Source organism: Felis catus, chromosome E1 (assembly GCF_018350175.1).
Source record: "Felis catus isolate Fca126 chromosome E1, F.catus_Fca126_mat1.0, whole genome shotgun sequence".
Classification (NCBI taxonomy): Eukaryota; Metazoa; Chordata; class Mammalia; order Carnivora; family Felidae; genus Felis; species Felis catus.
This window is the reverse complement of record NC_058381.1, coordinates 47,344,473-47,367,503: the sequence shown is the minus strand read 5'-3', so window position 1 is coordinate 47,367,503 and position 23,031 is coordinate 47,344,473. Positions and strand designations below refer to the sequence as shown.

The window sequence follows — 23,031 nt, the reverse complement described above, 5'->3', positions numbered from 1 at the left end:
CCATGCAGGCTCCGTGTGGTCAGTGCAGAGCCCTAGGAGGGGCTTGATCTCAGGAACCACGAGATCAGGATTTAAGCTGAAATCTAGAGTTGGACGTGTAACCGACTGAGCCACCCGGGCACCCCAGGAAAGGTGTTTCTTAAATTTGCCGATTAAAAGGTCACCTTCGAGAGGTGCCTGGATGATTCAGTTGGTCAAGCATCCAACTTCAGCTCAGGTCATGATCTCACGGTTGGTGGGTTTGAGCCCCACACTGGGCTCTGTGCTGACAGCTCAGAACCTAGAGCCTGCTTCAGATTGTGTCTCCCTCTCTCTTTGCCTCTCTCTCTCTCTCTCAAAAATAAATAAACATTAAAAATTAAAAAATAATAAATGTTTAAAAGAGGTCACCTTCAAGGAGTTTGCCCATCAGCAGGAGAGTGGGGAGAGCATGGCAGGTGGGGTAAAGGGGGACACTGGGCACGTGGGGGCTGCCAACGAAGCCCCCAGGCTGCACAGAGGGAGCACCCCAGGACTCGTGCAAGATACCCAGGACCAAGGGTGAGCTTTTAAGGAATGGAGAAACTGGAGAGTGTTTCTGGGCTCAGTGGAAAGAGCCAGTAATGGGGCAAGCTAAAGGCATAAGCAAGAGGGACGTTAATGGGCTACTACCTTTTGAGGGTCCACTGAGTGCCAGACACGTTTCCTAAGGAGGGAGGGGATGGGTTCAGCGCAAGGTCAGAAAGGGATTGGGCTGTGACCGGAGGAGGGCAAGTCTGCATCTGACACGGGAAAGGGAAGAAACGGAGGAGATGACAGCAGTGAGGGGAGAGGAAAGTGTGGACCTGAGTCTGGGGGTTTCAGTAGCCACTCAATGTTTGCTAACTTTAGCTAAATGAACCGTGGTGAGTGAGCCACAAAACATTTACCTTAGAGAAGGAGCTAGGCTGAGAAGGAGGTTGAAGGAGAGGAATGGCGTGGGAGAGTCAGGTGAGCACTCTGGAAGCCTAAGCAGGCCAGTCAAAAGTCGGAAGGGCAGAGAACCAGTGAGGAGTTTGTCCTGCCCAGTCCTTGGGGATGGGTATTCTGTTAGGAGAGCCATCTTGCCTTTGGGAACCCGGGAGGCATTGTCACTGTCCAATGTCCCCAGATGCTGAAATTTATCTGATCTTTATCAATGAGTTCTGGTTTAAAAATTCACCACTACATTCCTAATCTTAAAAAGGGGGTAAAGATATCAGTTAGTTACATTTCTCCATCGTTTGTTGAACTCTTAATAAAATTTTAACTTTGGAATAATGTCAGATTTACACAGAAGTTGCAAAGGTAGAACAGCGGGCTCGCGTATACCGTTCACCCAGTTTCCTCTAATGTTAACGTCTTATATTACCATGTACATTTGACATAATGAAGAAATCAACATTGGTACATTGCTGTTTTTCCCACTAACATCCTTTTCCGGTTTCAGGTTGAAATCCAGGATGGCACATCGCATTTAGTATTTCGTTGTTTTTAAAGAGTAGGATTTAACTCAGTGATACTCCTCTTGTACAAGTTTTGCAAGAAGAGTTTAAAATTTTCAAGCTGGTCAACTGAACCGGTCTGAAAAGATTAAACTCTGTATTTCTTTTACTACATTAATTTGCAAACCAAACACACACACACACACACCCCTACACATACCCCAAAAACATAGGTCCTAACTACAATTTGTTGTTCATAACGCTTCGGGATAGAAACCGTAAAATGTTTGTTATATTTGTCCGTTGCAACAGCACTGTTGCTTCTCAATAAATTCTCCTTGGTACTGAAAATAAATCCGTTTGGAGCCAGCACGGTTGGATTTACTCACACTACCCCTTTGGAGTAGGATGGGGAGGTTTTGGATGTGTGGCTGTCCATGCTACGCTTGAAACGGTAGACAAAAAGAGGTAATGCCATGTGTCTAGTTCGTGCTTTCTAATGATTTTTTTCTTTTAATAAGAAGCCATTATAATCTAAGCAGAAGTTAAGCGCTCCTCTTTTGGCCCCCATCTCACCCTTCATTCGCAAGGTCCCAACTGCGGTATTTTTAAAGCGCGGACATACACTTCCTAACTTGTAAATTCAGTTGTTTCGGAGATCGCTGTAGAGACGTGAAGTGACCACAATTCAAAATCTACTTCACTGCCGTCAGTGCCCATCACCGCCTTTCTCTCCACCAAAACTAATCTCCGTGCGACCCAGATGGGACTCGAACCCACAATCCCCAGCTCCGGAGGCTGATGCCTTATCCATTAGGCCACTGGGTCACCACAGGATCCGGGTTCTCACACCGTCTCCTTACGCGATGCCATCATCGCGCCCCGCCCCGAGCTCCGCGGCCTCGAGACGGGCGCCGTACGATTTGGGAGCCGCCCCCAGCGGCGGCCCCGCGCGCCTGCGCCCCCCTGCGCTGAGCCCGGCCCGTCGCCCGCGGCCCCGTGCGCCTGCGCGTGGCCTTGCCTACCCCACAGCCCCCGGGGCTGCGTGGCCGGCACGCGGGCAGCTCCGGGCGGCCTCCTACCTGTACGGTTCTGGTCGGAAGGTCGTCTGTCCTGGCTGCGCATTCCGCGCTCTTGGGGAACTTTAAACGAAATTCCAATGCCTGTCCTCCCTCCGTTCTGATTCCCTGGCTGGGCCCGGGCGTCTGCATTTTACAAAGTTCCCTGGGACCGCCTAGTGCCGCCTGTCGCAGAGCCTGAGGTCCTTCCTCACCTACACACCCGCAACCTTCCCGTCCCTTATAGCTCCTCCTCCCCTTTCTTTCCCGCAGTTATTCTACATACAGCATTGTGATAAACTATTATGTGCTGGGGACTGTTGGGGGGTTCCAGGGTGAACAGGCTTTTTTTTTCCTCCCCCAAATCTGCCCTTCTCCCTTACTCATTTACATCCATTTTCCCCCCTCGTCTCTTCTTTCCCTCCGGATTAAAGGGAAAATGGATTTAACAACGTCCGTCAATACAAAAATAATACGGATTTTGTTTTTATCCCATCCTAGGTCTTGGATAAAGACTTAGAGACTTTGTTTCCACGCCCAGTATGTCCATGCGTGTTTTTTAACACAATTCGTGGTTTTTAAAAATACACAATTTCGTTTTCTCCTTAGACACCTAACGCCTGTTAGTTGTAAACTTGTATAAAGTATGTGTAAACCAAATAAAGAAAACTGAAATTGACTATGATTCTATCATTTGGAGCTTACCACCGTTAACATATTGGTATGTATCTTTCAAATTTTATGTGTCTGTGTGTCAGTATGTCACTTTTATTACCTGTGGACCCTGAGTCGTTCAGGAAATGCTTTTAATGAAAACTAGGACGCTATTTAGTAAATAACAATTCACTCATCATGTAGCATTGGTGGTGCAGAAATGATAGTGGGTAAAACTCACATCTCAGTGAACCACGGCAGTGGAACCAAAGTAGTAATAGTCATCCTTCATGTTTGTGCCCTGGCAAAGGTGGGGGTGGAGGTAGCCAGCTTCACTTAAGAATATCCTTGATGATTGTAAGAATTGTCAATTGTATTAAATCCCCACACTTGAGTGCACACCTTTTTAATATTTTGTGTGACAAAATATGCATAAATCATTTCTACCACATACCAAAATACAATGGTTGACTCTTTTTTTTGCACTTTTTTTATTTTAAAAAATGTTTTTTTAATGTTTGTTTTTGGGAGAGAGAGCACGAACAGGGGAGGGGCAGAGAGAGAGGGAGACACAGAATCTGAAACAGGCTCCAGGCTCTGAGCTGTCAGCACAGAGCCCAACGCAGGGCGCTAACTCATGACCTGAGCTGAGTTGGACACTTAACCGACTGAGCCACCCAGGTGCCCCTGCACTTTTTTTTTTTTTTTAACATTTCATTTGTGAGCAATCTCCAACCTCAGCTGGGGCTCGAACTCACAACCCCCGAGGTCAAGCGTTGCCGGCTCTAGGAACTAAGCCAGCCAAGCACCCCACAATGGTTTTCTCTTGAAGAAAAAAACAATTGTGTGATGTTTGAGTTGCAGGCTAAACTAACTTTTTCAGTGGAACATAGTTTTTACTTGAAAGAACAATTTGACCAACTAATTATTCAGACTTGGGCACACTGGGGTTTGCTTCCCTGAAAGCAGTTTCCAGCTATACTATTAGCACACACAGTCCTGTAGAAGAGAGAGGATATCTCACACTCAAAGGCCTCTGTAGACATTTTATTGCACTATGCTGCATCGTTGTCACCAAACTCATTCCTGTGTCTGGGGAAGGAAGGTACTGATTGGCCCTGGCCAGACAAGGCTCTCTCCTGAATCTCCATCCAAACTAGAAGAGCTAAGAGGGAAGGTCTATGGTTACCCCAGGGGAATGTTGTATCTTTCAAAGGCAACTCTCTCAGATTCCACATTGTATTTCTGTTTCAGGTTGTTTTCAGGTGAGGGTATAGAATAGTGGTTGAGAGCCAGGCAGCCTGGGTCGGAATCCCGTCTGCCATTTACTGACTGTGTGAACCAGGACAAGCTACTTAACCACTCACGATTCAGTCTTCTCTTCTGTGAAATGGTACAGGTAATAATAATGCTACAACACAGAGTTGTGAAGATTAGATGCATTAATATATGTAAAACATTTAGAACAGCTTTGGGCACATAGTACTCCGTATTTTGAAGCAAAAGAAAACCTGATATAACCAGCTTAAACAACCAAGAAAGTGTGTCGGATGACAAAATTGCAAAGTTATATAATTGCAACCTTCAGAGGTAGGGCAGGCTGTTGATCAGAGCTTTCATAGTTTCTCTACAACTGTCCCATTCAGATGTCTAGGCCTCACATCCCCCAGTTCAGAAGAACACAGCCTGCTTTCCTACCTCCAGTCATTAAACAAAAGGCATAGGCTTCCCAACTGAATGAATTTAGGTCACATGCCTGCCTCTAAACCATTCACAGTAGCCAAGAGAATCCCTTGCAGTGACCGGTTTCGGGGTGAATTCCTTTCACATTTTTGCACTTAGGGGGATGGGATCATGCTGCTTGAGTAGGTGGGAGTAGAATCAACCGTCTATGAATCCCATGGCTGCGACACAATGAGTGAGGCTGGCAAAATGCCTTCAACAATAGATGAATTTATTTATCGTAAATAATTTGTAGTGAATTTATTAATATTAAAAAATAAACCAGTACAACATTTCTAAAAACAGCCTTTTAAGAATACAAAAAAAAAAAAAAATTCCAGAAAGAAAACCAAAAAGATTTAATTCTGATGCTCTGATAACCATTCATGATGCTTTAAAAAAAAGTACACGGCAAGAGAATGCAAACGTGTTATTCAGAAATGTGTAAAATACCACATAGAAAATATTGGAACAATTGTCAAAACTTGAACACAGACTATATAATAAATGATAGCATCAAAGTTCAGTTGTCCTGGGGTCCCTGGCTGGCTTAGCCAGGATAGCATGTGACTCTTGATCTCCAGGCCATGAGTTTGAGCCCCACATTGGGTGTAGAGATTACTAAAAAAAAAAAAAAAAAAAAAAAAAAATTCATTTGTCCTGAATTTGATGACTGTGATGTGGTCATATAAGAGAATGTCATTAGAAGATACGCACTGAAGGGGGACATGGGTGCCTCAGAAGGTTAAGCAACTGACTCCATCTCGGCTCAGATCATGATCTCATGGTTTGTGAGATTGAGTCCCAAGTCGGGGGTCTGTACTGATGGTGTGGAGCCTGCTTGGGATTCTCTCTCCTTCTCTCTCTGCCCCTCCCCCTCTTGTGCTCTCAAAATAAATAAACTTAAAAAAAAAAAAGAAGATACACACTTAAGTATTTGGAGTATTTGGACATGATATCTGAAAGTTACTCTCAAATGGTTTGGAAAGTAAATGTAAAAGCCATACATGTATTATACACACATGCACGTGTGTGTACATAGAGAAATAGCAAAGGTGGCAAAATGTTAAAATTTGGCAAATCTGCATAAAGATTTGTAATTCTTCTGTATTTGAAATTATTGAAAAATAAATGAGTGTCTGAAGAAAAAGCCATAAAAAGCCTTTTGTTAGCATATTTGTGGCTTCTATGCAGTCTTCTACGACACAAGCTAAAAAAAATTAAAACTAAAAAATGTAACACAAGCCTGCCTTATCCCTTCTCTCCATAATGGTCAGAAACCCCTGCCAAGTTCCTTCTGTGTCCTAGCAGGGAAAAAACGCATAGCGGTATGTTTCTATATCAAGATTTTTTTTTTTTAATCTACCTCCTCTATGTCAAGGTTTTTAAAGGGAATCATTTTGGAAATCATTTGTGGTGTTTTGGTTGAAGCAGCCGCCCAGGCAAACGAGCAGCGAGCGACGTCACTTGCATAGTCTCCCTGCAAAGACCCGAGGTTCGGGCCAAAGCAGGGCGGAGAACTTGCCCGCTGCATGCTGGGATCTGGAGTCCTTCCTCTCCGAACTGCAAAGTGCTCTGGGATTGCCCGGCCGCTCCCATATCTCGCGATGCTATCCTCTCTTCTTCTTGGCCCTATGGCCAACCCCCCTAACGTGTTTTTCAAATCCGCCAATGGGCACACGGCGTAGACTCGAACCAGCCAATCGGAATGCGGGGACACCGGGAAATTTAAATCGCGCCGGCCGGCAGCACGAGCCACACCGTCTTTGGGCTGAGCCGTGGTGGACGTTTTCAGGGCAGCTGACCTGCACCCTGCGCGCCTCGCACCGCCTCTTGTGGAATCCTGAGCCGGCCGTGTAGGTACGAACTCGGGCCGGAGTCCGGCCGGAGCGTAACGGCAGGCCTGCGGGCTGCGGGCCGCGCTCCGCTTGCGGGTGGCGGGAGGGGAGGGCCCGAGTACACGCCCGACCTGGCTTTGGCCTCCCTCGTTGACGAGGCCCCGGGGGCGTCGTTCGTTGACGAAGCGGCTGTTTTGCGATGCGAGTGCTTGGGCTTTAGGTCGCCGCGGCTGTGCGAACCGCAGCGGAGAGCCCTTGCGCATCGCGGCCCGGCAAATCGGTGAGGCCCGAGGGCTAGAGTCCGGGGAGGCGGCCCGGCCCCCTCCTCCGCCGGTTCCCCGCTGCGTCTTCCCGGGTGGGGGGCAGGGGCAGGGCCTGGCGATGGGGGTGGCAGTTGGAAGAACTCTCTTAATACGCAGGCCCAGGGCGGGCTGTGACACCGTTTCGTCAAAGAACACGGAATGAAAGCCAACAAATTGTAAGGGGGACTTGTACTTGGCACTTTTTGGCGATTGCTCTTAAAGATCTCAGTCTGAATGAAGCACAGTTGAGATCCGCCTAATTAAGTGCATTCACTCGAAATTCCTGGAAATGAAATGAGATGCTGAAGGTGGACAACTGCGTCTCAAGTTTTCAGTGTGGACAGGAAATGCTAGGGAAGGTTCCGTAGTGTAATGAGGAGCCAGGTTTCTCCTTAATTTTCAAGTGTGGAGAATGTACCTATTTTGGCCGCTTAAAAACAGTAGATAGAGCCTCCAGAGGATGGATATTGGATTTATTTCCCCTAGGACACTGATTTTAACTGTGAGCTCAGTTCTCCTACTTTGTCTTCAATTAACTATTTAATTGAAATAGTCCAGTTGCACTGCCCAGTGTGGTAGCCAGCCAACCCAGGTGGCTGGTCCAAATTGGGATATGCTGTAAGCTTAAAGTACGCACAGGATTTCAAGGTTTCGGAGGATTAGTATGAAGAAAGTGTAAAATATCTCAATGACTCGAAATATTATAACATGTTGAAATGAGAATATATTGGGTGTGTTGGGCTAAATAAGACGTTAAAATTAATTTCATTTGTTGCTTTTTGAAAAATGCAGACCTGGAAATTGAAATTTATACAGCTTGCACTCTATTTCTGATGGACAGCCCAGCTCCAGGAAGTCTCGGCCCTTGGGAGGGGAGGGGACTACTACAGTTTGGCCAATTCAGTGCTTTGTAGTGCTGAAGGCGGAAATTGCTCCTCTAATAGACAAGTGTGGATGCAATACATGCCTGATGATTCTGTTAGTGCTCCTCTTACTGACAAAGCAAAATGATGGAGAAATCTTACCTTTCCTCCATCTTCTAGCTTTCTCCCTTTGTTTCACAGCCATGTCCACCAACGAGAATGCTAATTCACCAGCTGCCCGCCTTAACAGATTCAAGAACAAGGGGAAAGACAGTACAGTGAGTACCTTCTGTTGCTTTCCTATGCTATTTTTTTTTCTTTTAGTGCAAAGACACTTGGGAAGGGGTCAAAACTTGGAGGAAATTTGAAATAAGTGCTCTCACTTGGCCAGAAAAACTGATACGATAGGTGAAGTGGTGTATCTTTTTTTCAAGGAAATGAGGCGCCGCCGAATAGAAGTTAACGTGGAGCTGAGGAAAGCTAAGAAGGATGACCAGATGCTGAAAAGGAGAAACGTAAGCTCGTTTCCTGATGACGCAACGTCCCCACTGCAGGAAAACCGCAACAACCAGGTAAATATATAGTAGGTTATGAGTTATGGTCGATTCAGAAGATCAATATGGTGCTTTTCTTAGAAATTTAAATAACGTTCCTAGCCTAATGGTTTTAACTATCAACTTTGCAAAGATCTTTTTTTCTGTCCCCAATCAGTAATTCTAATGAGTTGTCTTCTTTCTTGCCCACTCTCCATAACTGATTCCAAGGTCTCCTTTAGCTCTAAACTCCCTTGAGGTTTCCCTGCATTTCTAGCCACCAGTTCGGTACCTTGACTGGCCATTCCAGTGTTAACTGAAAGTTAGTGTGTCCAGAACCAATCATTTTCCAATTTTTTGGATGTTCTCTATTTTTTGTATTTTCCACCATCTTTGTTCAGATGTTTTTCCTCCTGAGATATTTAAAAGAAAACTTTTTTTAATGTTTATTTTTGAAAGAGAGAGAGAGAGAGACAGAGCATGAGCAGGGGAGGGGCAGAAAGAGAGAGACACAGAACTGAAGCAGGCTCCAGGCTCTGAGCTGTCGACACAGAGCCCAATGAGGGGCTTGAATTCACGAACCACGAGATCATGACCTGAGCCGAAGTCCGACGCTTAACTGACTCAGCCACCCAGGTGCCCCTCTCCTGCAATATTTTCAGTGATCTTCTAATTTATCTTTTCCTTCATTCTATGCCACACACTATATACCTAAAAATATTCTTGAAATACTGTTTAGACTTGTTATTTCTCTGCTGAAAAAACTTTGGTAGGTTTTTTTTTTTTTTTAACGTTTATTTTGAGAGGGTGAGCGAGCGCACATGCACTTGTGGGAGAGACATGGAGGAAGAGAGGGAAGCCCAAGCAACTCCGTGCTATCAGTGCAGAGCCTGATGAGGGCTTGATCTCCCCAAGTGTGAGATCATGACCTGAACCTAAATCGTTTTGGACGCTTAACCTGAGTCACCCACACACCTCAAAAACTTTGGTAGTTTTAAATCCATATTCTTGGAAGTTTTATTTTAAGATTTTATTTTTGAGTAATTTCCACACCCAACGTGGGGCTCAAACTCACAACCCCGAGATCAAGAGTTGCACGCTCCGCTAACAGAGCCAGCCAGGTGCCCCTGGAAGTTTTATTTTTGTAAATTCGATCCATCTTAGACTTTCAGATTATCTTTTTTATCTTTAAAAGATACTGGGAACTTTCCTGCTTTTTTTACATTATGCTTTCCTTTAGAGCTCCAAATATATTTTTTTCATGAAATAGTACCTATGTGCTATCTGTAGAGTACTATATTCAAATCCTATCTTCTTACAGCACTCCTTGATCAACGTGGTAGGAAAAATGTCCCCTTTTCAGAATTCGCATAGCACCCCAGCTGTGCATCACAAATGGAGTGAATGTGTGTATATTTGCCATTTATTTTATGGTGTCTATTTTTCACATTTCCCTTATTAAGTTGTAAGCTCTTATGGAAAAAGGGGCACTGTCTTTTTGAGTTAACTGTAGTACTGGTTCTCAAGCTCTTCTGTGGTGTTCACAACATGAGACATTTCTGTAGCACTGCACTGTGGAAATGCATAGATTAGAAGCTTCGATGTGACAATTCCTAGCACGTTGCCTATATAACTGCATCCTTTTCTCCCTGACAGCGTATCTGAATGCGGGTGATTGAGACTAATGTAGAACAACGTCCAAACTGCTCTAATTTAATTTACTAGATTGTTCACAGTCTCCTCTTTTAGTGACAAAATGCTTTAATACTCCATAATTTGAGATTCCAGGGATTCATAATACCAGGTTTGAGTGCTCTTCTACATCTAAAATAATGGATATTTAGTTAACAGCCACAATTCCGCATAAGTCTAAACTTACAGTAACTGATTTTAAGAAGGTCTTCACAGAAAAGGTCTTCACAGTGCCAGGTAGAGATTTTATTGTTTATATTTAATCTTAAAAATGATAATTTGCAAAATTGATCCCATTGTCCTTGCAGGGCACTGTCAATTGGTCTGTTGATGACATTGTCAAAGGCATAAACAGCAACAATTTGGAAAGCCAGCTCCAGGCTACTCAAGCTGCTAGGTAAGTCTTTTCGGCTATAGCATGAATGACATCACTAAGATACCAGCCTTTTTAGATTTTGGTTGTTGTTATTGGGAAAGAGACAGACAGATGGCATGGGTAAAATAAAGGTTAACTTGGCCAAAAGCCTGATTTCATTAGAGTCTTTCCGTAGGTGAAACTGTAATTTTGTAATTGCCTCAAGTCCCACCCACCCCCAGTGATAATCACTGTCAACCTTTTGGTATACCTTTTAAGTAAATTATAAAGTTTTGTCAAAGTGGTGTCAGAGAAAGGAATCAGTAAGTGGGATTGGCACATGCATTTAGAATGGTGCATTTACTCACTTTCCATCAAACGCAGATATTTTGTGACATTTGTAACAAAGAATAATTTCTATAATTTGACAGTGTGCTCAAAAATCCAAGTGACAAATGATGAAGGAAAAGATGTTTAACCTCACCAGTAGTTAGGGAAACACAGATCACCCCACTGGTAGTGTAATTCTGTCAGACTGCCGAAATTTTAAAGTGACAAGATCTAAAGTAGTTTCTGCGGATGCAGCAAAGAGGCTAATTTCCATTACCGGTAATTCTTCAGTTTTGGATAAAAGGTAGTTAAAGACACCACCTGGGTAGCACCATTGCAACCAGTCTGTTAATCTCCTCTTAAATTCCATGATATCTCAACATTATTGCATGACTTTAAAAGGTTATCTATAGTTCTAAACTCTTGAATTGCATTTTAAATCGATTTTTACACAAACTTTTGTTATTCCTCCTCAACTTTCATTTTTCTTTTTGCTTACCCTTAGGAAACTGCTTTCTAGGGAAAAACAGCCTCCCATAGACAACATAATCCGAGCTGGTTTGATTCCAAAATTTGTGTCCTTCTTGGGCAGAACTGATTGTAGCCCCATTCAGTTCGAATCTGCTTGGGCCCTCACTAACATTGCTTCCGGTACATCAGAACAGACCAAGGCTGTGGTAGATGGAGGTGCTATCCCAGCATTCATTTCTCTGTTGGCCTCTTCCCATGCCCACATCAGTGAGCAAGCTGTATGGGCTCTAGGAAACATTGCAGGTACTTGGATTTAAAACAGATTTTTTTTAAGAGAGTTTTTTTTTTTTTGTTTGTTTTTAATGTTTATTTGTTTATTTTTGAGGGAGCGTGAGTGGGGGAGGGGGAGAGAGAGGGAGACACAGAATCTGAAGCAGGCTCCAGGCTCTGAGGTGTCAGCACAGAGCCCAAGGCAAGGCTCGAACTCTCTGACTTTGAGATCGTGACCTGAACCGAAGTCGGATGCTTAACCGACTGAGCCACCCGGGCGCCCCAGATTTAAAATTCTCTTGACTGATTGTTTCTAATCCTACTGAGGTTGGAAGAAGTGGCTTATCATAAGTAATAGTGACCTGTGTGTTAAGATATAAGTTTGTTTGCTTCCCATGCTTATCAGGGGTGAAAGTGGTGGCTAAGTAAGTTAGGGATTTCCCAGTGTTGTCTTTGTGTTAAGACCCATTCAGTCACTGTACACTAATGGTGCTAGAAAAATAGTTTACAAACTAACCTTGCCTTTGTTTAGGTGATGGTTCAGTTTTCCGAGACTTGGTTATCAAGTACGGTGCAGTTGACCCGCTGTTGGCTCTCCTTGCTGTTCCTGATATGTCATCTTTAGCAGTAAGTTACTAACATAAGTCCGGTTACTCGCTTCTTGATTCCAGTTTTTCCCATCTCCTCAAAATACAGAGGACCTCTCATTGCATTTTTCTTTCCCCTCAGTGTGGTTACTTACGGAACCTTACTTGGACACTCTCAAACCTTTGTCGCAACAAGAATCCTGCACCCCCATTAGATGCTGTTGAGCAGATTCTTCCTACCTTAGTTCGTCTTCTGCATCATGATGATCCAGAAGTATTAGCGGATACCTGCTGGGCCATTTCCTACCTTACTGATGGTCCAAATGAACGGATTGAAATGGTCGTGAAAACAGGAGTTGTGCCCCAACTTGTGAAGCTTCTAGGAGCTACTGAATTGCCCATTGTGGTAAGTTAACTGTATCATTTATTTATTTATTTATTTATTTAGTTAGTTAGTTAGTTAGTTAGTTAGTTGGTTGTTTAGCTTAGTCTAGTTTAGTTAGTTTGAGAGAGCTTGACCAGGGGAAAGGGGCAGAGGGAGAGAATTCCTAAGTAGCCTCCACGCGCCATGGGGAGCTAGATGGGGGGCTTGATTCCATGACACTTGGATCATGACCTGAGCTGAAATCAAGATTTGGACAGTCAGCCAGCTGAGCCACCCAGGTGCCCCAGTTGTTAACATTAAGTTTTTTTTAATGTTTATTTTTCAGAGGGAGAGAGTGTTTATTTATGTTTGAGAGTGTGGGTGGTAAAGGGGCAGAGAGAGTGGAAGACACAGAATCCGAAGCAGGCTCCAGGCTCCAAGTTGTCAGCACAGAGTCCAACTTGGGCCTTGAACTCACGAACCATGAGATCATGACCTGAGCTGAAGTCGGATGCTTAACTGACTGTGACTGAGCTACCCAGGCACCTCCCCACCCCACGCCCCCACCCCAGTTGTTAACTTTTAGATGAGAATAGAAAACATAAGCATGGTCAATTAATAAACTGATACTGACATATTACCTATTTTAGGGCCATGATGAGGCTCTGACTTGACAAAACCTTTGGGGTATAGACTTTTGGAGCAGTGCTGAAAAAATAAAAGTTAACAGCTGGCATCTACATTTCCTTTTCAGACTCCTGCGCTAAGAGCCATAGGAAATATTGTCACTGGGACAGATGAACAGACTCAGGTTGTAATAGATGCGGGAGCACTTGCTGTCTTTCCCAGCCTACTAACGAACCCCAAAACTAATATTCAGAAGGAAGCTACGTGGACAATGTCAAACATCACAGCTGGTCGCCAGGACCAGATACAGCAAGTTGTGAATCATGGATTAGTTCCATTCCTCGTTGGTGTTCTCTCTAAGGTGATGAAGTCTTAACTTAATCGAAGGATGTTAGTATTTATGGATGGACACTTGGTAGAGCTGTGCTTGATAAGATTCTTGATGTGCCAGTGCTGGTTCTACTTGTAGTTCTTTGCTAAATAGTAGCCAGTGACCTCTTACGTTTAAGGTTGGATGGAATCAGTTGGTAGTTTGTGTCCTTGTTTTTCTAAAACAGTACTTTTGGAATTTTAGTTTTACAATCGTTTCTGAAGTAAACTTGTTTCCTTATGTTCATTAGGCAGACTTTAAGACACAAAAGGAAGCTGTGTGGGCTGTGACCAACTATACGAGTGGCGGAACAGTTGAGCAGATTGTATACCTCGTTCACTGTGGCATAATAGAACCATTGATGAACCTCTTAACTGCAAAAGATACCAAAATCATTCTGGTTATTCTGGATGCCATTTCAAACATCTTTCAGGTAGGTGTTAAGGTAGCATTGGAATTTGGGCTTGATGATAAGTGATTTAAACTCAGGGTAGGGCAGCTAAGTTTACTTAGTAGGCCACAGAATTAGAAAGGCTATTTTAATGTGGGCCACACTCTTGGTAAGACGTGACAAGGGATTATAAGAGATCTAAGTGGATGACCTGAATTGAAATCAAATCCGTATGTGGACACTGTTCATTCCCATCTAATTTGTCAAGAATCTTTAATTCTCCAATATCCTACTGAATTTTGGTGAAATTAGATTTTGATGACTTAGTTATCTAATTGTTTCTTTTCTGATTCCATTCCTAATTGACCTAGCGTGTGGCACTTAGTCACAGTGGTTGGTGGGAGGTAGGTCCTACCTAACGACTTCTGATTATGGAAATTTTACCTACAAAGAGTTGAGTCTAGAATGATGATGCTTGGTGTATTCATCATCCAGCATAAATAATTTGTCAACATTTGGCCTGTTTTCCTACTTTCCCTTACCCAAGCCCTCTCTAAGTTATTTTGAAGAAAGTTATTTCATCTGTAAATATTTGTCTTCTAATTTGAGGACTTTAAAAAAGGCCATAATATCATTTTTATACTAATAAATTCTTGATGTCAGCAAATAATCCACTCAGGGAAATTTGTTTTTATGCAGCATAGGCCATCTTTGCCCTTAGATGGTGGTTCTCCACCTTGACTACACTTTGGTGTTATCTGAGGTGCTTTTATGAAACAATAATTTTCTGTTCCCATCAAAGATCAATTGAACCTGGATGTAGTGGGTTTTTTTTTTTTTTTTAATGTTTGTTTTTGAGAGAGCAAGAGAGAGACCGAGTACAAGGGGCAGGGAGGGGCAGAGAGAAGAGGGGGGTACACAGAATCCACAGTAGGCTCCAGGCTCTGAGCTGTTAACACAGAGCCTGACGCGGGGCTCGAACCCACGAACCATGAGATCATGACCTGAGCTGAAGTCGAACGCTTAACCTACCGAGCCACCCAGGCAACCCGATATGGTGTCATTTTTAAATTTGTCCGGATGATTTTGATGCAAAGAAATTACTGAGAACTACTTGGAAGATCTCTGAGATCTCCAGAAGTAGCTGCTGAGAGCAAGTACAGATCTCATCACCTTGAATTTAAAAAAAAGATTTTTTTTTAAATGTTTATTTTTGAGAGAGACACAGCGTGAGAGGGGTAGGGGCAGAGAGAGGGAGACAGAGATGCAAAGCAGGCTCCAGGCCCTGAGCTGTCAGCACAGAGCCTGATGCCAGGCTGGAACTCACAAGCCATGAGATCATGACCTGAGCCGAAGTTAGATGCTCAACAGACTGAGCCACCGAGGTGCACCTGATAACCTTGAATTTTTAAAAAAAATGTAAACTGGAGATAAAATGATCTCATAGGGTTATTGGCAGGAACTTCCAAGTGTATGTCTGATACATATATATCAACAGCCAAACATAAACTTTGTTTTTATCACTAAAATGGAACATTCAGTAAATTCAAGTAAACTGAGAATGTTTTTTAGGCTGCTGAGAAACTGGGTGAAACTGAGAAACTCAGTATAATGATTGAAGAATGCGGAGGTTTGGACAAAATTGAAGCTCTACAAAACCATGAAAATGAGTCTGTGTACAAAGCTTCATTAAACTTGATTGAGAAGTATTTCTCTGTAGAGGTGAGTAACAGGGTAGTGTTAACAAGAAGTTGGAAAATACACAGTCAAGCCCATAAGATTTTTTCCTTACACTTTTTTTTAAACATGTATTCATTTTTTGATAGAGACAGAGCATGAGTTGGGGGATTGGGGGCAGAGGAGAGAGAGAGAGAGAGGGAGACACAGAATCTCGGGAGCAGGCTCCAGGCTATGAACTGACAGCATAGAGCCCGACATGGGGCTCGCACTCACAGACCGTGAGACCATGGCCTGAGCTGAAGTCGGATGCTTAACTGAGCCAGCCAGGCGCCCTTCCTTAGACTTTTTATTTTTATTTATTTTTTTATTTTTTTATTTTTTTAATTTTTTTTTTCAACGTTTATTTATTTTTGGGACAGAGAGAGACAAAGCATGAACGGGGGAGGGGCAGAGAGAGAGGGAGACACAGAATCGGAAACAGGCTCCAGGCTCCGAGCCATCAGCCCAGAGCCTGACGCGGGGCTCGAACTCACAGACCGCGAGATCGTGACCTGGCTGAAGTCGGACGCTTAACTGACTGCGCCACCCAGGTGCCCCTTCCTTAGACTTTTTAAATGAGCCTTGTGACCTTGTTAAATTTAGCAAAATATCACTGTGAGTAGGGCATAATGTATATGTTTGCTCCTCAAATATTTGGCTTGATGATCATATCTTGAGAGATTTAAAAAATTTCTTTAAATCACCACTGTACTTTCAAATGAATAGCTTTATAGGGATTTTAGAATGTCTGGAGAGTAAGTTTGTGTAGAAGTTGATGGAGGAGGGGCCCAACCCCATCACCACACTCAGGAGTTAATAAGCCTTTTCATTTCCTACTGGAAAGTGGCCGGTGGGGAAGAAAATCTTTTTTTTTTTTGTTTTTTTTTTTGTTCTTGTGGTAGCATTCCTGAATCCATTCAGAATCTTCTCCCAGGCACTCCTGAATTGGCAAGTTTTCAGCAGCTCTGCGATCACTATTTGAAATACTGAAATACGTTACAGGATTGATTAGAGGGGTAACGTAGGTGAAGACCTTAGGAGTAAATACAGACTTCTAGGCAGGCTGCTGCTTAGAAATGTGCCATACTTGCGGGATTATATTGATTGGTTTTGTTTTTTTAATACTTCCAGGAAGAAGAAGATCAAAATGTTGTGCCAGAAACTACCTCTGAAAGCTACACATTCCAAGTTCAGGATGGCACTCCCGGGACCTTTAACTTCTAGATTGTACAGCTGAGGCATAAAGTTGTTTGTTGTGTACTATGTTTGGTATAAGTTTGTCTTACTGTTTTCTCTACTAAGAACTCTTTTTAAATGTGTTTTGTTATTGTAGCACTTTTTACAATGGAAACTATACTTGAACAGTTCTGAACTGTACAAACTGTATGAAGCTTCTCCTCTCGGTGGGTTTCTTATTTCTCTGTGGAATCTCCTATCTTGCAGTGTCCTGTAAATAAAGATTAAATTCCACCCTTTTCCTTACTTCACCGTTTCTGTGTACTGCTTTCTAATTTGGGGTCCTTAAGCTTGCAGATGAAGGCTGACCCAGCCAAACCAATGTGACGAACCAGAGGTGTGGTTCTGGTTGGAGACGTTGCCTGGTGTGAGGTTTGTGATGTCATCAAGGATATAGGGGTGATCACTTTTTCCCTGCCCACTTCTGAGTTCCCACTTTGTTCTAGGCTGCGGCTTTGTAAATAATGGCTGTTGGCGCTTCCAGACTTCATATCCTCTACACACCAGCTAGAAAAGAATTTTTCAGAAGTTCTCACAGAAAAATGAACAAAATTTCCCAGAAGCCCTCAGCCAGTATCTCCTTAAATCTCACTGGCCAGGGAGATGGGATTAAAAACAATAAATTTAGGCGCGCCTGGGTGGCTCAGTCGGTTAATTGACTGACTTTGGCTCAGGTCGTGATCTCCCGGTTCGTGAGTTTGAGCCCCGCGTCCGGCTCTGTGCTGACAGCTTGGAGCTTGCTTCAGATTCTGTGTCTCCCCCTCTCTTTGCCCCTGCCATGTTCATGCTCTGTCTCCCAATAATAAACGTTAAAAAAAAATAATCACAAGTATCTCGGAGCAAGAAGTGGAATTCACTCCTCCCAAACTTCAGGGCTGAACATGGTTTCAAAGCTGTGCCTTGGGGCGCCTGGGTGGCTCAGTCGGTTAAGCATCTGACTTTGGCTCAGGTCATGATCTCATGGTCTGTGAGTTCGAGCCCCGCGTTGGGCTCTGTGCTGACAGCTTGGAGCCTGGAGCCTGCTTTGGATTCTGTGTCTCCCTCTCTCTGACCCTCCGCTGCTCATGCTCTCTCTCTGTCTCAAAAATAAACATTAAAAAAAAAAAAAAAAAAAAGCTGTGCCTTGACGTCACCTGGGAAAGTTTACCCAGAAGTTGTGTTTAATTGGTAAGGAGTGGGCGTCTAAATGTCCTCTTTTGAATTTGATTCCCATATACTCCCATACAGTCTGGATTGAAAGCCACCATAAGGATTAGTTACGCTATTAGCAGTGTAGGAAATGGATTTGGGGGAGGGAGGGAAGGTTGACTACAGGCCCCAAAAGTCTTAGGTCAAATGAAAGAACACTTACAAGCACTTCTGTCTGTTGCCCCTTTGGTGGAAACAAACTGAGCCAAGTCTCCACTGCTGATAATCGAACAGCTTTGCCTGCTTGTTTTCCCACGGAAGGTCAGGAGCTGTGGTGGTGGAGGTGGGCATTTGGGTTGAAGACTAAAAAACGAGTTATGACCACAAAGGGCACTGTAGTCAGTAAAATAAGACAATTTTTCAAGTCAGTAGTGTAATGCAACAGATACCCACTTACCTTCTCTCGGTGGGTACACACGTAAGGATACTCTTCCTCTGCCCCTCCTCCCCCCTCCCCCACCCCAGTTCATCCCATCAACCTACACGTGAATTCATTTTGCCCTTTGCAGATAACAGACTCTTGAAGTTCCCGCTATGAAAAAGAATATTTAGTGTTTGGGTGTAGAAATAGAGAATGCTAGAATATTTACTGCTTGTTTGGGTGTAGAGATAGAGAAGGCTAGAATATTTAGTGCTTTGTTTGGGTGTAGGAATCGAGAACGCTTTGGCTAATGCTAATGTGAAGCACTTGCAGCTGGGATTTTCATCTGGAACGCTAAGCTGCGTTACGTGGGGTCCTCCTAAGCTTAAGGCCTCTTGTTGGGAGCCCTGGTCATTTCCTCGGTTTTCTCTGTACAAAGCCTTCCCTAGAGAGGAGGCAGGAGAGAAGTCACAAAACCGCACAGACTTCCCTCCCTGTCCCACCTACTTGCTCCACTGCAAGTCCCTTAGATGCTGGGTCCAGAAGTCTTGAAGGTGAGAAAAGATAATGTGGAGGTAAACCTGGACACAGTAGATTTATGTTTTAAGGTAGGTGCAGCCTAGTGGGCTTAGAGGGACCGGTGTAATGCACACTAGTAAAAAGTGTAAGGTCTGTAGGTTTTCGAGTGAGAGCATAACGTGATAGTGAAGTAATGGGCAGGAGACAGCTGATTGCCAGAAATACATTTTCATATTCTAGGTAACATTTTTAGCATGTTAGTTTCCTTGGAGTTCAAATCCACGGAGGCGTTTGTATGTTGTTATTGAACTTAACTGGATAAAATTTTCTATCTCTTGAGAATGAGTTTTCATGTTCAGCTTGAGTTTTAAAAGTCCAGTAAAATGCTATGTAGCCACCGACCTTTTTCTCTTTCACAGAGTGTTAATGTCTAAACTGCTTTTGTTAATGCACAACGTTTTGTAGCTCCTATCAATTTTAAACCCCATTTGAGGCTTTAATAAATTATATCTCTGCCCATTACTGTTTCCCTTTTGTAGTAGTTGTACTTAAATTTTCATGAGGCAAATATCAAAGAAAAAACTAACACTTTGCTTGTTGCAAAAATCTTCAGAGTTACCTTGTGGTTAGAGGTTGAACATCCATTATTGTTAAACATTGCACCAAGTGTTGATTCTTTTTGTTGCTACATTGTATCAGCTTTAAATATCCTATCAAGCTACTTTTTTTTTTTTTTAAGTTTATTTATTTTTGAGAGAGAGAGCCAGGGAGGGGCAGAGAGACAGGGAGGGAGAGAGAATCTCAAGCAGGCTCCATGCTGTCAGCGCAAAGCCCGACACGGGGCCTGATCCCACGAACCGTGAGATCATGACCTGAGCTGAAATCAAGAGTCAGATGCTCAACAAACTGAGTCACCCAGGTGCCCCACAAGCTACTATTTTTGGACCAAAGTAGGGAATAAATATTTCATTTTTTTTTTAATGTTTATTTTTTCAGAGAGAGAGAGAAAGAGAGAGAGACAGTGTGAGCAGGGAGGGGCAGAGACAGAGAGGGAGACACAGAATCCGAAGCAGGCTCCAGGCTCAGAGCTGTCAGCATGAGCCTGATGCAGAGGGCTCATATCTGCGAACTGTGAGATCATGACCTGAGTCAAAGTTGGACACTAAACCAACTGAGCCACCCAGGTGCCCCTAAACATTCCATTTCTTAAGGTTGTCGGATTGCTCCCTCTTCTTCAACCCTTCTGTGGCTGCATCATTACTGAAATGATAAAAGCTGTGGATAATTTGTTATAGTAGATCCTCAGTGTTAGCTAGGATTTTGCGTTAGCATTTGGCCTCAAATTGCTTCTTCTTCTTCTTCTTTTTTTTTTTTTTTGCCTCTGAGAACCAGGTCAATTAAACCAAAATGGCGGTATGTTCCTTTTTCCCCTACCAATAATAGTTCTAGGAGCAAAAGCTTCAGTTTGTTGGGCAGTTGGAAACCTTGTAGGGTTGCAGTACCCCAGGTTCAGAAGGCCGTTAAGGAGAGTGTAGCTGGCTACTCCTTGCCTCCCTCCGCCCTGCTGCAGTTTGTCAGAACCCAGCTGGCTGATTTTGGAAAGCCCTTTGAAACATGTCATTAATGGCGCTTTCTTTTGAGATTGGGCTGTTGACCCAATTTGTGATGAACAAAACCTGGCCAAATCCTGAAGCACCCCCCCACCCCCTCTCCCCCAAGAGAAAGTGTAGTGAAAAGTGTTTAGTAACATCACTGATGTAAAACCTCATAACCCCTGCTAATAAAGATGACAGAAAACACTGAAGCTATCAAGGAGGGTTTGGGGGAGGGCAGAGGAGCCATTTAATTTTGAGCATTTGTATGTTAAATGGCATGTTGCTGGCCTAGTTTGAAAGCATAATTCTGGTGTCTTATAAACGCCCAGTTCCTCCTAGATATTTGGGACAGTTTCATAACGCTGTGCAGGAGGGGAGTTGTGTGCATCAAACCCTATCCTAACAATCACTTTGTGCATCCCGTCCAGGCTTTTCACAACCGGAAATGTCCTCCCCATCCTAGCTCTGGGATGTGCAGTGGAAAGGACTAGCAATTAGGAGCCAGATCTGCCTGAGTTCAAATGCTGCCTCTTCTGAAGGTTAGTGAATGGCCTTTGGGCCATCAAAGTAGCACGATCTCTCGTATAAAATAAGTTCTCTACAGACAGTCAATACTATGTGATATTGATAGCTCAGGCTGCAGTGTTACCACAGAACAGATTTTACCTTCTAGGCTGTTTACTATTACAGTGGAACCTATTTACTATTACAGTGGAACAAGTTGCGGGTAACTTGTTCTGCAAGTGTTCCACAAGACGAGCAAACCTTTCTAATCCATTTTAACTTGATAAACAAACGATGTCTTGCGATATGAATAGTACGTGACCCCGAACGTCACACGATCACAACTGAGCCAATGGTTCTCCTCTCTCTCTCTCTCTCTCTCTCTCTCTCTCTTACTACGGGATTGTGGGTGATCGTCTCCCATGCTTGGACGCTTTGTCTCAGGCTGTGGTGTTTGGCAGGAATCAGTGATTTGTCAGGATGTCGGAAGGTGCCCACGACTGGCACAGTGTATTTTTTTGTCACTTCAAAGCACCTGTGGACAGTTCTTTGCTTTTCCATAGAGGAATAAGCTTACGAATGCTTTGGTTCATCCTAGGTCAGGCGCCTGCAGATAGAGACCCTTTCCTCTGCTGCCTGATTACCAGTTACCTTAAATACAGTATAGGACAAGAGTTTCTTAATACTGTAGTCTGGTCAGCATCGGTGCCAGTGTATGCAAAGGTCCCCATTCAGAAGAAGATTCCATGGAGCCGATAGATAGCAGTGATTCCACCAGTGTTAGTGAAAATTGTCCTGCACAATAACCCTCCTCTCTCTTGTCTCCCTCACACCAGCCAGGAAGGTTTTCAAAGGTACGTGAAGGTTAATTTGTTTATTTTTCTTTATATTTTGTATTTTCTTTATTATTTCGTATTATTTTACAGTATTTAAACAAATTTTTTAAATATTTATTTCTGAGACAGAGAGACAGAGTCAGGGTGTGAATGGGGGAGGGGTAGAGAGAGAGAGGGAGACACGGAATCTGAAGCAGGCTCCAGGCTCTGAGCTGTCAGCACAGAGCCCGGCCCGGGGCTCAAACCCATGAACCTCAAGATCATGCCCTGAGCCTAAGTCAGACGCTTAACCAACCGAGCCGCCCAGGAGCCCCTATATTACAGTATTGTAATCATTTTGATATGAATATTTTTGGCTTGTGGAACAAATCATCTGAGTTTCCATTATTTCTTATGGGGAAATTCGCTTTGATAGGCAAGTGCTTTAGGTTACAAGCATGTTTCCAGAAAGAATTATGCTCGCAAACCAAGGTTTTACTGTAATTTTTTTTTAAGGTTTTATTTTAAGGAGTGCCTTGATGGCACTCAGTTAAACATCCGACCCTTGATTTTGCCTCAGGTTATAATGTCACGGTTTGTGAGCTCGAGCCCCGCGTCGGGCTCTGTGCTGACAGCTCGGAGCCTGGAGCCTGCTTCGGATTCTGTGTCTCCCTCTCTCTGCCCCTCTCCCATTTGCACTCTGTCTCTTAAAAATAAATAAGCATTTCAAAAAAGCACATACCTTTTTTTTTTTTTTTTTTTTTTTTGCACAACTCTTGGAATACAGGAGAGATGTGGGGAAACATGTAGAAAGAGAAGCTCTTTTCAAACTCTTTGACTCAGACCACAGTTCTAGGTGACTCGTGACCATCCTGCACCCTTCTCGCCCGGCCTCTCAACCACTTGTCTCTGTCACCGTGAGGAAACCTTCATTTAGTGAGTCTGAAGTTTTTGCCTTTTCTTTAGACTTTTTGATAAGTTTGTAAAATAATGTTTCCAGGTTACGGAAGTAATACCAATTTTAGAAAATTTAAAAATTCGGAACACCCTAAAAATTAAAAGAATAGTCTAAAGGTCCACCATTAGGTTGTACCTTTTTTCGTAGATGGGAATCCTTAACCTGAGTAACCTGAGACTCAGGGTAGGCCTTCATGGGGCCCACGAGTCCCCGAAATTGTATGCAAGGTATTGCGAAACACGTGTCCATGAGCTTTTCCAGAAAAGG

General features: G+C 43.5%; 1 protein-coding gene, 1 long non-coding RNA gene and 1 other non-coding gene across 7 annotated transcripts in view; 2 read left to right on the top strand and 1 right to left on the bottom strand.

Moving 5' to 3' along the window:
• Positions 1-2,197: 2,197 nt before the first annotated feature.
• TRNAR-CCG lies at positions 2,198-2,270 on the bottom strand. Its single transcript has one exon. It is a non-coding gene; the product is annotated as a tRNA-Arg (tRNA).
• A 4,326-nt stretch (positions 2,271-6,596) lies between these two features.
• KPNA2 (karyopherin subunit alpha 2) lies at positions 6,597-17,070 on the top strand. 4 transcript variants are annotated; one of them, XM_045044649.1, is made up of 11 exons: positions 6,597-6,736; positions 8,081-8,157; positions 8,314-8,451; positions 10,413-10,501; positions 11,295-11,563; positions 12,063-12,157; positions 12,260-12,523; positions 13,236-13,469; positions 13,729-13,911; positions 15,442-15,591; positions 16,720-17,070. In XM_045044649.1, exons 2-11 carry the CDS (start codon positions 8,083-8,085, stop codon positions 16,810-16,812), a joined length of 1,590 nt encoding a protein of 529 aa, XP_044900584.1. In that variant the 5' UTR covers positions 6,597-6,736; positions 8,081-8,082; the 3' UTR covers positions 16,813-17,070. The 4 variants fall into 4 exon arrangements, with proteins under 4 accessions (XP_044900584.1, XP_044900587.1, XP_044900586.1 ...); XM_045044652.1 differs by having other exon boundaries at positions 6,617-6,732; XM_045044651.1 differs by having other exon boundaries at positions 6,634-6,736; positions 8,060-8,157.
• Positions 17,071-18,122: 1,052 nt separating this feature from the next.
• Positions 18,123-23,031, top strand: part of LOC123381979 — a 52,778-nt gene continuing 47,869 nt past the window's right edge. For both annotated transcript variants that reach the window (XR_006589670.1, XR_006589669.1), the window contains exons 1-2: positions 18,123-18,927; positions 20,916-21,026. This is a non-coding gene — a long non-coding RNA (uncharacterized LOC123381979). The remainder of the gene's footprint in view (positions 18,928-20,915; positions 21,027-23,031) is intronic.